This window comes from Pteropus alecto, unplaced genomic scaffold (assembly GCF_000325575.1).
Source record: "Pteropus alecto unplaced genomic scaffold, ASM32557v1 scaffold189, whole genome shotgun sequence".
Lineage (NCBI taxonomy): Eukaryota > Metazoa > Chordata > Mammalia > Chiroptera > Pteropodidae > Pteropus > Pteropus alecto.
The window spans coordinates 3,436,803-3,452,857 of NW_006442117.1; the positions used below are offsets into that span (position 1 = coordinate 3,436,803).

At 36.9% G+C, this 16,055-nt stretch overlaps 1 protein-coding gene and 1 pseudogene across 1 annotated transcript in view; both read right to left on the reverse strand.

The window, feature by feature from the left end:
• The window catches only part of HEATR1 (HEAT repeat containing 1), a 44,025-nt gene that overhangs the window by 26,686 nt on the left and 1,284 nt on the right, over positions 1-16,055 (reverse strand). The window contains 14 exon segments of the mRNA XM_025039065.1: positions 1,323-1,539; positions 2,089-2,210; positions 2,540-2,751; positions 3,599-3,687; positions 4,114-4,209; positions 6,134-6,241; positions 7,312-7,429; positions 7,863-7,973; positions 8,843-8,945; positions 11,147-11,280; positions 11,432-11,643; positions 12,697-12,837; positions 13,251-13,352; positions 14,072-14,230. Coding sequence (XP_024894833.1) covers positions 1,323-1,539; positions 2,089-2,210; positions 2,540-2,751; positions 3,599-3,687; positions 4,114-4,209; positions 6,134-6,241; positions 7,312-7,429; positions 7,863-7,973; positions 8,843-8,945; positions 11,147-11,280; positions 11,432-11,643; positions 12,697-12,837; positions 13,251-13,352; positions 14,072-14,230 — 1,924 coding nt within the window.
• Positions 9,240-9,357, reverse strand: LOC112470052 (annotated as a pseudogene).

Consider the following 16,055-nt stretch of genomic DNA (forward strand, 5'->3'; position numbering starts at 1 on the left):
ACACGCCACACTGCCTGCACGCGTGTTTAGGTGGGAGGGCTAACGACTTTGATCGGTGTGTCAAGCGGTCTAACCATCGCTATTCACCAGATTCGACACGTGGAAGTTAACCACGGCTCCATTTTATGTTTTCTTACAACATCATCCCTAAAAACCAATGTTACCCACATAAATCGTGTTTATCAAATGGTACATTTACAAACAGAACGATAAGGAGTTAGATTTCCACCAGATCATTAAAGGAGCTTTTCTCATTTCACATTTTTTACTGCCAAGCTGAAGACGGCACGTGGTAAAATCTCCAAACCCGCAGATGATTCTAAACAAGTAGCAAAATGTTAAGGCGTTTACAAGTTATAATGCAAATGCTAAAAGCATGAGAAAAGGTGTAGGAAAATGACAAACGAGACTGCACAGGGGAGCGCAGAGTACTAACTTGGAAGAAAAATAATCCAAAGCCAGACTTATGTCCTTAGTGAGGAAATTCTGGGTTTAATGTGCTGCTACAGCCCAAAAGATGTTCATGACTCTCAGGAAGGGGATTAATATAAAACAACTTAGAACCACCTCGATCTATATGTAAAACACTTAATTTGTCCCCACTTCTAATACTGAGAACAAATACAGTTCAGGTTATCACACCTTACAAAGGATAACAAAAGGAATTAAGAAGGGCTTATCTGGGCTACTTTTTAAAATACGAGGATTCACTCTCAAACTTTACATAACTTTAGCTATCAACAGCCAACCAGAACGTATAAAATCCTGAGGGTGTATGGAAATGTGAAAAGGATGAGATTCGTTTAGCTCATCCTGTAATGAGGAGCTCTCTGAAGTTTGGAGAACGTATACAAACAAAATACTACTATATATGAAAAGAAACAACCTCATTACCTCAAGATGTGGTGCTAGATAAAGATAGAAATAACTGAAACATGGTCCCTAATTAATAACACTGTCAAAGACAGTAGAAGGCTGGTTAAGATCCAAATCTAATGTAATATCAAAATAATACAAAAGATCTGTTTCTAGCAAACGACACAATGAAGTAATATTTTGTTCAAGGGCTGACACATCTAGCGAATTCTTCATCACTAAAGGCCGTTAGGTATAGCGTGGGTAATGAACCTAAAGATGATATGGATACAGAACATTGCATTCTCTGACTCAATTAACTTTCTGCAAAAGGAGGAGAGCACCGGGCTCACTCTCTCTGCTCCCCAAGGCCGCGTAACATTTTGCCCAAACCCAAAGACTCAGCACCTCGGCCTCGCGCTGGCGGCTTTGCCCTAACAGGCCAGGCTGCCACTTCAACGTTCAACTTTCCAGGGACTTCGCCCTCCTTACCACTGCAGCAATGACACTTTCGAGCTTCTTTATTTTTTTCTGCAACAAACCGAAGACTCTTATTGCAAATGGAAAGTGAGTTTCTTTTGAAGATGAACAGCAGGAGATGAGCACCGCCATAATCACATGAAAAGTCACTTTCTGCTTTAGGCTGAAGGACTCCTTTTCCCCAACGCTGACTAAATCCTCCACCTTGAAAAGTAAACGCACTCCATTACTGGCAGCTCTTCATCTGCACAGAACAATCTTCTCTGCTTTAGGCCGATCTAGATATTGTGTGTGTTCTACATTTAAAGTGATGACCAATATAAAGGCTTAAGAAGGTAAGAGGCACTAATTTCTAAGCAATTATAAAAATAGTAATTTCAGAAATTATAATGAACATATAACTGCACTTGCCAACTGACTGTTCTTAAATTAACAAACCTAATACGCTGTATTTACTACAGCAAAATAAATGTTCTCCTCCTTTAGATTATATTTTGTCGCTTTAACAAAAAATATGACTTCGCTATTGCCCTTACTGGGCCAATACAAAGCCACCATGAAAAAATTACGTAAAATATTAAGGACTTCAACAATCTGCAGAATACAGTAAACACTATGTATGTTTAAAGCAAAACAAAGGACTCAAGAATGCAAAAGTTATTAATAAGAAAACAAAAGCCTCTGGCACAGCAACACCAGGACTTTAAGATGACGAGCAGCGGACCCACAGGCAGACTGCGACAGCATACCTACCATCTTCAACATGCAGGAAGGGTCCCCCGAATTTATGTTGTCAGCCAACAATTCAACCATCTTCTGATTTGCTACACCTATCAGTTTTCCTGACTTTGTGCTTTTAATCACATTTTCAAGAACTGTAAAAAAAAAAAAATTTTAAACACAAGGCCCTTATGTCATCAACACTCACCTAAGAATCATGCAGAATAAGGAACTTAAGCAAAAATTTTGTAATTTTCCTATGAAGGTTTTCTTATTTTCCCTTTTATCCAATTTTGAATTTGTACATGGGTCAGCTTCCTTTTCATTGTATATTTTTTATCTTAGCTAAAGTTTTTAAAATTCTGCTGGTATGTAACATGACAGACATGATTCAAATAATAAGTATAGCCAATTGTTAAATATACTTGTCTTCTTTTTAAGGTGTTATCTGCTCATTTTTCCAAAAAGCAAGTGAATTTCTTACCTTCTTTCCATCCTCTAAGTACAGGGTGCAGAGAGCAAATTCCTGATTTTGATAAATAAATAGCAATTTTCATCTCGGCAGACTCCATATCGTCACTGTCGATGACCATGAACGGAAGCAGATGCACCACCACCTGATTTGATAACTCGGTGTTTCCACTCAGCACCTCTTCTTTAATTAGTATGTCTGCTGCAACCTCGAGGACCTTGTACCTAAAAGATATAAAAGCGCATCTGGTTCAGAAACATATGACTTGAATTCAGCAAAAACTCTTACGTTGTTCCAGCTCAGCTGACATTATCCTGGTCTCTTCACCAAACACACTGAGACGATCATTTAAAATCCATGCTAATAAAGGAGTTATTTGGGACAGTAATTTTAAACTGCTAACTTGGTCAGATCTTTTTTTTTTTTTTTTTTTTGAGAAATCGTTAGGTTAACTATAACGTAAAATACGTCACACTATATATCTTAACTAACCTGGAAATCAGAGATTCACTCGGAAATTCAAAAAATATCTGAACACTCACAATGTGCTAAGAATTAAATACGATAGATACAAAAACCTATAGGACATATCCTCTTCCTCCAAGGAGCTTAGTCATTTTTCCATGCAAAAAGCTTAGGTGCCAAAACTGAAATAACCAAAGCTTATCGAATACTTACTACGGAAAATATCATGCGTTTCTGAGCTTATTTTTCATTTAATATAATTTTAAATTATAAAGTAATATCCTTATAAAAACATATAGAATTATATAAAATAGAAAATGAAAGCTCCTTCCCATCCTACCTTCCGGATTTCAGTGTCACATCATGAATAATATACTTCTTTTTCCAAATTAAGAAAAATTTCAAACATAGATGATAGTATAATGGACCCACATAAACCCAAATGAATTCTCTTTACGGTGCAAGAGTGTTACGTTAAGACTCGTTTCACTCCATGACCAAAGTGTCACGTAACTAAAAAATAAGTTGCAAAAATGGAAAAGAAAAAAAAAAAATCACAATATAAAAATTTCACCAATTCAAAATATTATGAGAAATAATACATACCATTCCCTGTTTTTTGAAAGTTCTGCTCTTCGAAAGAGATTCAGAAGATGTGAAATGGTTACTTCTGAACTAAAGTGTTGTTTGAAAATCTAGAGGGGAAAAAAGTATCCTGAATAAAGTTTTACTCGCTTCAAATACATACAGTGCTTGTTAAATGAACTTTAAAAATTAATAAATTATAAAGAATTTATCTCCCAGGAATCCTAGTAAAATTTAAGTTTTATAAGATCAATTTCTCAAAATTGGCATTCAGGGGCCAATTTTCCATGACCCCAAGGTAAAATTCGCACAATATTTCCCCTTTTTGAAGAACTTCCCTATGTATAAAATTGCGCAATCTAATTACTCGCATGAGCTTTCCCCAACCAGACTTATGTCTGTACACTCAAGACAACAAATTTCCAATGAAAGAATAATTTTCAGATATATTCCTGCCTAGAGCAGAGGATCATGTGAGAAGGGCAAGAAAATATTTACCAAAAATGTGCATTTCAATGAACAACAAATTCACTCACCTCAAAAGCATTTATAGCTGACAAAACAACGTCTATACTATCATCTCCTAATCGGGTTAAAATAGCTTCTTTTATGAAAGACTCATCGACACTCTCCTGAGCAAGAGAAAAAAAATATTAACTTAGTTTTTGCTAAAACCTCGTCAGACTTTATAGTAGAAAGCAAGTTTTAAAAGCACTCCAGGACACCAGTCAAGGAAGCTAGACTCTGCCCAGAAGGCAAGTTCAAAGCACCTAAGCACATGCGCAATGAACTAGGTAATCTCTCCAGGGCATTTTCAGATGAGTTTGGTACAAATCTTTTCCAGTTTCCACTGAAGATATAATAGGTATAGTCCAAATATAAGTTTTGCATTAAGTTTATCTTATTAAAATGAGAGTACAGACGTTGAGAGTGTATAGACTGAAGAACCAGAATGTACATGCTTAAGTCCTGGCTGTGCCACTTACTAGCTATGTGACCTCAAGTAAGTTACTTAACCTTTCTGGGTCTCGCTATTCTCATCTATAAAACAGAACATAGTACCTGCCTCGAAGGGTTATTAAAGGATTAATTAACATGTGTCAGTGCTCAGGACAATGAATTGTAAAGAATTTATCTCCCAGGAATCCTAGGAAAATTTAAAGGTTTCTAAGATCAATTTTTATTGTTAAAAGTTAGATATTACTATCAAGATTTTTACAAGGATAAGGACATGCACTGAGAAGCCAGTCTGCCAAAAAAAAAAAGAAGGATGGGAAGAGCTGTGGGAATATTAGGAGATTCCAGGAATCTTCCTATTACGACGAAGACCAGTATTCAACGAGTATAATTATCCAACAAATAAATAAGGCAAACCTATCGGCAGTTTGCGAAAGAAACATTACTTATGTCAGATCAGAAATGAATCATATAGAACAATATTTTTCAAATTTGATTATATATAGACTAACCATTTAAAAAAAACACTCACAGATCCTAATGTTGCTTTTATCAATTTTAAAATTGAGACTTCTTAAAACAAAAAACAAAAAAATTAAAAATATTAAAAAAAAGTACAAGTCAAATATTAAAAAAATCTCACAAACCAGAAAATTCAAATTGAGATGAATTTAAGTAGTAACTGTGATTAGCTGAAATTAAATTCCACTTGTAATATGAGTCTGGTTTTAAGTGCCATGACACAAGTTCTCAAGTTCCGTTTATATTACCAAGTGCTAAGGAGAAAGTAAATTCTGCTACAACTTTTCTCTATTCCAGAAGTTTTCCAAAAATGCAAACAGTAGTACATGACATGATTTTAGATGTTATAAAGATAAAATTTCTATTTTAATCACAGTAACTGAAAATGTATATCCAATTAGCACTTCAAACCCAGATTTGAAGACTATGGAAAAAATGAGTCCATTTAAAAGAAGTCAAAGAAAATTTTTAAGTAAATAATATTAGTGGAAGCTAACATAGCAAAAACTGTGAAGGTACTGCTTGCATGACTAAAGTTTGGAAAATAATGCTCTAATCAGTGCAAAGTTTTTTTAAAATATCATTTTGGTATAAGGGCATAATTTACAAATTAAGTTGGCTTCTGTACTCACTTTTTGGCGTCATTAAAGTTTTAAACACAAACTATAGGTCCTGAAATCATGGAACAGTGCTCCAAAAGCTATCATTTTGATGTCTCCACATATGCTCATGTTAAACTTGACAATCAAAATCAAATTTCAAAAAAAAATCTCAAATGATTTGTGAACCTCTGTAAACTGATCTACAAATTTCAGTTTGAAAGACAGTGCACTAAAGTTAAACTGAAAATCTGCAATGTGAAAAGATGTAAAACAGTCGTTACTAGGGCACATGCAGGTTAAAACGGTGGCTATGGCATGTCCACCCTTGAATCTTTGTCCCATGTACTTTCATCGGCTTTACTCAGCTTATTTCTATAATTACACGCTATCAATTCTAGGTGGTAACTTCAAGGTCTTACTCTAGAATTACATATAAGAATAAAGACATCACAAATGAAAGCTACTTGACACAAACCTTTGATGTTTCCATGATACTTTTTAGGTGATTAACGGCCAGAAGTCTCACAGGGGCAAGTGGATGATTCAGACTGAGCATCAAGGAGGTATCAGAATCTGCTAAAAACTACAAGATTCATTACAATTACCAAATGATTTTACCGCTAAATCTCAGCAGTGCATAATCCAGAATAAAAACTGGAGAAAACCACCCCAACCTGCTCCACATAATCAATAACGACTATCTAATGTCAGAAACCCAAAAGTAAAACAATATCCATCTTGAGAACATAGTATGAGTTATAACAGATAAAAAAAAAAATCTGTATTGTTAATGCTGATTTTATGTACACTTGTGTCTATATGTAGATCTAATTTAGTGAATTCTATAAAGTAATTTGGTATTCTTTATGCATATCTGATTCCAAAGTGAAAAAGCACCAAAGATTATTACCATATTAGCATCTAAAAAAAATATAAATTTAAATAATGGATCACTGAAGACAGAATGCAATTCATCTAAATTACACAACAGTAACACTCAAATTAGTGACAACTTACTTCGCTTACATAATTAGACTAAGAAGAAAATCTGTATATCGAACTAAGATTTGGAAATGAAACATCATTGAAGAGGAAAGTCTAAATACGAAAGAGAAAAAACAAAATAGTCATATTTCTCTTTCTAATATTTGTCTTCAAGGCTAATTATAAGAACTGCTTAGATGTCAAACTTTTAGTACAAAGATTTAAAGTGAATCACCAGAAAATTTCTGAAGCTCTAACACGATAATGAGATAAAAATCCACCTCCTTTCTGTAACCAGCGATCTGCACAGCCACACGTCACTGGTGGAACCACACTGGGAAATGCGGACTTGGAAGAAAGATACAGGACACTAGAGACCTGAGTGAGGCCACCTTCAGTGACTGCTAATGACCATCATGTACAGAATTTCCAAACGATACTTCTGAAATAAGTACCTTCTCTGCAGTTACTTAAATTCCTGTACTTTTTTCCAATTATTTAATTTCCTGCTTCACAGCCTTACCTGCAGGTAACCAGGCAAACCATGAAATCTCATCTCTCCATGAAACTTTCCAAAGAGAGGAGTAGAATAGCAAAGTACCTTCCGGAGTGCTTCAATAACCACAAATATAAGCCTAATTGTCATAATTTCTCTGAAGAAAAACTTACCTGATATTTTCCTCCACTTGTAGAAAGAGAGATAAATTGGTGGAAAAGTTCTTGTTTTTTTTGGTCTGTAATTTCCTTTAGGCGTTCCTCTAAGACGACATCTAATGTCCTGGGATACCTGGGAAGAAATTAAAGAGTCAACTCATTTTTCCTCATAAAGCTATTAACCACACACCGCCTACATGTATGAAAGAAAGAAGTAAAATTTTAAAAAATCACTGGGATTGAGACTTAAAATATCAACAAATGGAATATGTAAAACCAAATGAAACTGATGAATTTTGTTACTATGACTGTTACAACAACAAGTCTCTCTATAAAAAATTATACTCTCCACAGTCCCCATCCAACCCCAATTCTCTGTTGTATTTCAAATATATTTAAAACCTACATCTGTCCCTTCCTTCAGGGGGGGAAAAAAAGGCTGGTCTCTTTATAATTCATTTACTATATTAAGTTATGACTTATAAAACTTTCTCTTACAAAACCATCTCTTTATAAAACAAGAGGTACACATTAACAAAACAAAGGCACAAACACACACAACTTACTTGCTTTCTAAAAGTCTGATAAGTGGAAGAAACTGTTCATTAAGCAAAGATATTTTATTAGGATCGATTTCTTCCTGTGAAGTATATGAAATATACTCTTCAAAAAGGAGGCTGCAAAACAAAACAGTTATCAGCAGATGTGAAAGTTACTGCTTACAGAATATCGATCATGTTCCAGGTGCTTCAGGATATGACCTCTAGGTGTCATACCTCTACAAGGTAGAAATTACACTTACTTCAGACACAAAACTAGGGCTACGAAGTCTTACAATTTGCCTGGTGAGCCCTGCTGTGCCAGGGATTTTAGCCCCGGCCTGATACCAGAGCCCAAGCTCTCAACTACTTCATGTGTATAGTCCCATTTCACTCACTGTGAGCAAGGGGCACGAATGACACACCAGCAGACAGGCACCCACCAACGTCACACAGTGGAACCCAGACGGAGGCAGTCCGGCCTTCAGAACTTCCTACTCTACTCTCCGGAAATGACAGAGGCAGGTTCAAACCCGCGTCTGACTGCAATACCTACAGTCTTTGCACTGTATCGAGTTGCCCTTTAAGAAAATGGGGCAATAAACCATTTTTACAGAAAAGGAAGAAATAACTTTTACTTCATGCCAACCTTCAACGCGAAGATTCTAACTGGTATTTACTCTGAACACTAACTTATGTACTGTCAGGCATTATGGTCCTTTTATTATTAGGCAACTCTGAACAGCCACATATTACATGCAGCTGTAACCCAAATTTTGCTTAGCTATTAACTTTCCATGATTATGTATAAGCACTAAAGACAAGCAAGAGAAATTACTTTTTCTCTGTTGCCACAATTACTGGACTAAGTACTTATAATTAATGAAATGATATGGACAAAAAAAGAAATACATTACAAAGGGTACTGGGAAACTGCTAATCAACCCGGAAAATGATACTAAGCCACAAAAACACAAATCGAAAGCATGACCAAAACAGCAGCTTACCTAGCCAACAGATGGTCTAAGTTGTCCTTCAGTGATATATCCGTAAGTATGGCTTCTAAGTGTTTCCTGTAGATTTGGCCATCCATTCCTTCAGTTTCTTCTCCTTAGTTTACAAATTAAAATGGTTTTTGTTTGCTGACACTATTCAATTTACTTATAGCAGAAAATGTACAGAAGTAACTTTAAAACATATACTTTGATACACTATTTTCAAAGTGTATTTCACTTAGTCATATTTTCAAAGCACTTTTACATATACTACCCTCATTTATCCTTACCTGAAATTATATTATTATTATTATTAATTTTATTTTTTTTTTAGGCAAGGCAATCCTTGATTGACCTCACCGATTGCAAGGTCCTTGTCAGCTTACAATCCCTTATTTTTTATTTTTTATGCCTACAGCACCTGGTCTTCCTAGGTGGTCTCCCATCCAAGTACTAACCAGGCGCGACCTGCTTAGCTTCCGAGATCAGACGGGATCGGGCTTGTTCAGGGTGGCATGGCCGCAGACTCTTTGTATTTTTAAAAACAAGTATGATCACGCCTATTTCATTAATGAAATAGAGGTCCAAAAACATAGTTTTTCCCCAGGTCGCATTACAGCTGGGACCAGAACCAAGATCTCATTAAACTATGGCTGTCCCCACTTATCTATGGGAACACAGTCCAAGACCCTCAGTGGGTGCCTGGAATGACAGATGGCACCGACCCCTGGGCCAGGGGCTAGTACCCATCCGTAGCCTGTCAGAAACTGGGCCGCACAGCAGGAGGTGAGTGAGCGAAGCTTCATCTGTATCTGCAGCTGCTCCCCAGCACTAGCATCACCGCCTCAGCCCCACCTCAGATCATCAGGCATTAGGTTCTCATAGGAGAACCGGTCCCTGGTGCCAAAAAGGTTGGGGACCACTGCTATCTAGGCTTTTTCCCTTTACATAGATACCTATGATAAAGTTTAATCTATAAAACAGGCAAAGAGCTTAACAATAACTGATAGTAAAATTAATTATGTGACTGTGGTCTCTCGAAATATCTTATTGTACTGTAATCACCCTTCCTCCTGTGATGATGTGAAATGATAAAATGCCTTCAGTCAAGAACTTTCACCTTTTCACTTACAGGAAGCACTTTATGGCCTCTCTTCGGCACATTCGAATGCCCAGCATCACCACTCTTGCGCTTTGGGATCATTATTAAGTGAAATAAGAGTGACTTGAACACAACCACTGTGATACCGCAGCAGTCGATCTGATAACCAAGAGGCTCAGTGACTAACAGGCGGGTTAGTGGATGCGGCATGGAGACGCTGGACAGAGGGATGATTCCCGTTCCAGGAGGGACAGAGCAAGATTTCGTTACGCTCCTCAGAACCACACACAATTTAAAACTCATGAATTGTTCATTTCTGTAATTTTCCATTTAATATTTTTGGACTACAGTTGACCACAGGTAACAAGAACCATGAAACTGTATCTCCTAAAACAGGCTAAACTATCATCTCAATACTCCCTTGCTGGACCAAGGGCTGTCATCTTCTATTTCACATTCACCATAAATGTAAGAACTGGATGTTAGACTTGCTTTCAAAGACTGGATCACATTACTCACCACCTTCAGAATACGAAAAATACACTTTCATTCATGCTAGTCATGTTTCTAAAGCACACTTAAACCAAGATTTGGTTAAGCAAACCTTATACTCCAATGGACTGAAATAATTTTAAAGATGCCTTTCTTAGTATGTCTTTCCTAGTCCAAGTTGCGATAGGACCAAGTATTTCTTCCTTACCTTTCTGTATTTATTGAAGAGTTAAAAACATGTAATGCAAATAATCGCTTTCTAAAAAACTGTAGGTTTTTAAAAAAGTTTTGGATTTTTATGCATGAGATTTTTTTTGTCTTATATTTTCAGTGATGCAAAAGAGAAAAACTTGTTGGCAACTGGATATTTTGAAAAAAAATCACTAAAGTTCATTAAATATCTAAATGAGAAAGGGCAAGTTTTAAGTAAAATATTTTAGTTATTTTAAAATAATTATAGTCTTTTTCATGTAGAGACTCTTTAAGAATATTCATTTTTTAAAAACCAGAATTCTGAGCATATCACTAAATTAATGAGGATCTCTCTTCAGCTAACCTGCTCCCCACCCCAAATATTTCTCACAGAAGTAGACAAATTACGCAAAAACAATTAGTTAGTAGAAACTTTAAATATCGTAAAGATATTAACAAGGTCTAGTTCCTACTTTAAGAGACGCAAACCTTACAAAGTACGTTTCTAATGTAAGTGTAAAACTGCGCACCTGTAACGTGGCTGATGACAGAGCCAATCAGATGGGGAAGCAGGTACCGCAGCAGAGGACTGATGTCGTATGTTTCGGAAATCCCGCGAAGTATGGCAATGAGATCCGGAACATCACACAAGTGAGGAAACGGCCTTTGAATAAACAAGTACGTAAGATGTTGACTTTACAAGTTAGACAATAAATGGCAATTGAAAAAACAGTATAAAATTTCTCTTCGAAAAAATTATTCAAAATAATTTAATTCACCTCTAAATTATCATTTCTCAATTCAACTGTACGTACTTTTTCCCAAGGCTGTCTGGCTTCTGTCTCTGCAAGAGCACTATCAAGCAACCTAATCCATCCTTGATCAAAGTAGGAGTTTTGGTCAATGTTTTGATAATCTGTGAAGCCAGCGAATTAACGAAAGTCTCTTCCATTGTCACTTTCACAGAAATCTGACATATTATCATGTACGTTGCAGCTTTGTAATCTGGTAAAGATGATTTCAATCCCTAAATATTTTTTTAAAATATAAAGAAAAATAATGAACTATATTATTTTACTCTACTTAAAATGTTATACTTTACTTGACAAATGCCATAAATTAGAGATTAGTACTACCTAAGGCACCCTCCTCAGAAGTGAAAAATCAAGATGCTGACTCCCTTTCCGGAGTGGACAGAGAGAGGAGACAAGTCTCTTGGAGGAGGGAAGGGCTCCCAGAGGGCCTCCCCACTCACACATCCTACACACGTCCTACCAGGAGCGAATGAGCTCTCCCTTCACATACGAACTTCCCCCCATGTGAGAGACTTCAATCAGAAACGCGACAGTGTCTGATGAAAGGCCTTGGACAGTGGTGGGAAGTGAAAGCATTGTCTCCACAAGGACCCGGGAAGGGGCCGGCACCAAGGCAGCTGAGGAGAAGGAACACTGAGAAGCAGAGGTCAGTGCAAAAATGACAAGAGCCTATGCCTCGAAGAGACTTTCTCATCCATTCTTTTTCCAGTGAGGTAACATGGCTGCTAAGGACACAGCCTGGGAGCGAAGACGACCTGTGAAGACAGGCAGAAACTGGAGGTGTGCTGCCACAGGGCAAGGAGCACCAAGGACTGCCGGCCCCAGAAGCTGGGAGAGAGGCCCGGAATTCTTCCTCAGAGGCCCCGGGAGGAACCAGCCCTGTCCACACCTTGATTTCAGACTTCTAACCTCTAGAACTGAGAGAGAATTTCTGTTGTCTTAAGCCAAAAAAAAAAAAAAAAAATCTATCTGTATCTATATATAGATACCCACCTATTAACATATATGCGTAGATATAAATACGCACACTGATATATATCTGGGAGACAGCGGCAGGGCCAAATAGCCAACGTTTATTCTTTAAGGAGCCCTAATTAAGATGCTACTGTGCTGTTTTTAAAACAAAAGTCATACTTTTTACCTAAATCTCATCAACCATCTGAAATAAATCATCAATTTTAGAACATTTACGTCTAAGTTAAGTTTTTAAAAGCAAGAACATTCCTTCAAGGACAAAATAATCTTCACACTGGAGCAGAGCCAACCTTCTGGATATATGGAAACAGCTTGGCAACTATGCTGTCTGATATGTCCTCGGCGGTCACCAGAGCAGACACGATGGTAGAAGCATAAAAAGTTAAGAGCACCCTCAACTGAGCTGAACTCCCAGGATACTCGGCAAAAACCTGGAACAGACGACACACACAAAACATATTGAAGAGTGAAAGGCCAATTCGGTAAAAGTATAAAAATATTTATAGCTCTCAACTACTTAAGGCTGACATTTTCATTTTTACCATATACAACAGTAAATACACAAATTCAGTGAATCGATTAAATGTGACAAGAATGAACGATCTTCCTAACATTTTCTGGTCGTGTCTTTAAACAGTCACTATAAGTAGAATCTGGCAAGGAATAATTCATTTTTGTAGAAAAGCGCCTTCGGTGATGAAAGACCGATCCCACAGCTCAGCCTTGAACAGCAGGTCATTTAGCAAAAGTACCCGTGTTCCTCGGAAGGCCTCGGCATGTTTTCTGTACTCGGAGCAAGCCAGCTTTTAATGGAATTACGGTCATGAAACAGTATACTACTCACCTTCACAGACTTCGTTACCAGACTACAAATGAAATCCATGAAGCCGAGGTCTTTGTAGCAGTGGGTAACCAAAGTTCCTTTAGCTAAGGGCACTCCCGATTGCTGTTACAGACAGAACCAACTATTACTAAGGACAGTCATCAACTGATCATTATTTTTAAAGTAACTACCATAGTTACAGCTCTATAATGCTGCATGGTTCACAAACCCAAAACACAGTATCTCCTTATAACTAGTGGCAGAGATCAGAGTAACAACTAAAGTTGTACAAACTTCAGAAATTTAAGAAAAGGTCAGCAATGAGGGTAAAGATACTCAGTAAAAAATGATTACTTATTACATGTTGAGTTGCATTTTGACACATTTATCTCAACCTGGATCCTCTAGATTCTTAGCAACTCTACTGGTTAGACTTAAGTATTTCCCGCTTCTCTTCATTTCTGACTTTTCAAAAGCTCTTTAGTTCCAAAATTTAAAATGCCAGACAGGATGGAACAGTAGGAAGACATAAGCTTTAAAAGTAGATCTGGATTCAAATCCCAACTCTGCCACTTTACATGAACTCTGGCAAGTAAATTAATTCTCTAAGCCTGTCCTCATCTGTAAAAATGGAGTTTTGTGAGAACCCAAGATAATATATGTAAATTGCCTAGCCTGATATCGGGTGCTAATAACAGCCAGCTGTTATTATACTACTTTCAACTGGAAGTTAGGAAATAACTGGGGGGTGATACTTCGGGCACTAACGACACTATTTTTCTAAAGTACATCTCTTAACCAAGATTTGTAATAATTATAGATAATGTGTCATTCAACAATACCTTAACTGGCAACAACCAGAACCACTTGTTCTTTGAATTATTAATTTTCAGAAGCTGTATAACCCGCACAAATATTCTCGTCTCGTGGTATGGCAGGACACAAGCAATGAGACTATCTGGATTATAAAGGTGGATGTGGAACCTGAGGAAAAAGCGAACAATTCAAACTGACACAAAATTTACAGGTCCATCTTTTACATGTCCAAATCATGTTACCAAAGAGCTAAAACTACTTGTAATGAATAAGAGTAAAACCAACCACATAACTATAAGCAAGATACAAAGCACTTAAACATAAGCCCTGTACTTTCTTTGAAAGTACTCCTCAGCAGGGTTCTGCCAGTTCTTATGCAGTAATATTTAATATTTGATATCAAAATTTATATCTCATTTACTTTCAACTTTTTTTAATCTATTATTAATATAACTGTGGGATCACTGCAGTCAAACCAACAAAGACGCAATCAGTCAACTAGGCAGCAATGCGCAGCTTCTCTCCAAGCCCGAAGTTCACTTTCCATAGCTTTCCCGGCTTCCCTAATTATAATTCTAAAACCAAAAGACTAATTAAAAAGAAACCTCATTACTTTCTTTGAATTAAAAAAAATTATCAAATTACAACCCTACACAACTTGTCCACGAACTTCACAAAACTTTGTATTCGTCCCTGCACCTAAATAATAGGACACAGGTTTATGAATTCTGTGAAGATGCATGAAATCCTTTCTAGCCTTCCAGTTCTAGCTCAAACGCTTTCCAACATGCTTTTCCTAATTCTCCCAGCCACGTGATCCCTCTTCTGCCTGTCCATTCTCCCATTCTTTCACCTGTATCTTTCTTAAAGTTGCACACCACTCTGCCTTTTGCTAGTTTCACATACGGCTTTAGTACTAGCTGAGACGTTACCTTCTCCAGGAAGCTTTCAACTACTTCAGGCAGCAGTAAGTGTCTGTCCCCCATTCTGCAGACACCTTTACTGTAGCATTTATGTCAAAACAGTAACCAAGGGCAACCTACTCATCCTTGTATCAAACTTAATGTTACATAAATAAATAAATGCAGAACTAAATACAGAAAGTGCTCCTATAGTAGTTGATTTAGGGAAATTAAATGCTAGAAGACAGAGGAAAACATTACGGACTTGATTTTTTTTTTGTCTGATGAGTCTAATGTGCTGATAATCAGAAGACCCCAAATTATTTTCTCGATGACTCCTTTGCTTCCTGAAGCAAAGTCACTTTACTACCATGCCTCCAATTAATAAAATGGAACTTTCTCTACTCTTAAAACATATATATGGGAGAATAAACAAAAATGTGATTTTTAAGCTGTGATTGACACTAGTAAGTGAGAAAATAAACTGAGTGAACTGAGACAATTCCCGGTGGATAAAAGATCAGACTTTAGAAACAAACTTGTATCTCAGAGACTTAGGAAACTTAACCCCTCTACACCTCCATTTTCTGTTATAAAACGGGGATAATACAAGTCCCTCCCATAGGAATGTTGTGAGCGCTGAGATAATGTACACGAAGTGCTTACCATGGGCTCGGTGGATAAATGTTCAACACATATTAGCTACACGGTTTTTCTAAAGTTACAGTATTTTAGAGGATACTAGTACCCTCTTCCCGAACCACCGATTTGTTATTTTGGCAAGAAAGTTTAGTAATGCCCTTTGCGCCAAATATGCAGTAACAATTTGTAATAGCAAAATGACATGCGCTCCTCAGAATTAATGAGGCTCGACCTTGAGATCTTCAGTAGTTCTACTTCTCAGGATCAACAAAAATGAGTGTAACAGGAGGGCACACTCAGCTCACCCGCATCACGTTTGCCTTACCTCATCTCCAGACATCATGCTAATGTCCTACTTACAAAATTTTTCAACTTTAAATTGGTAAATGCTGTCATTATTTAATTTTTTAAAAGATCAAAATTGTTAGCCCATAATTATTTCTGTAATCTCATTTGATACCTGTGG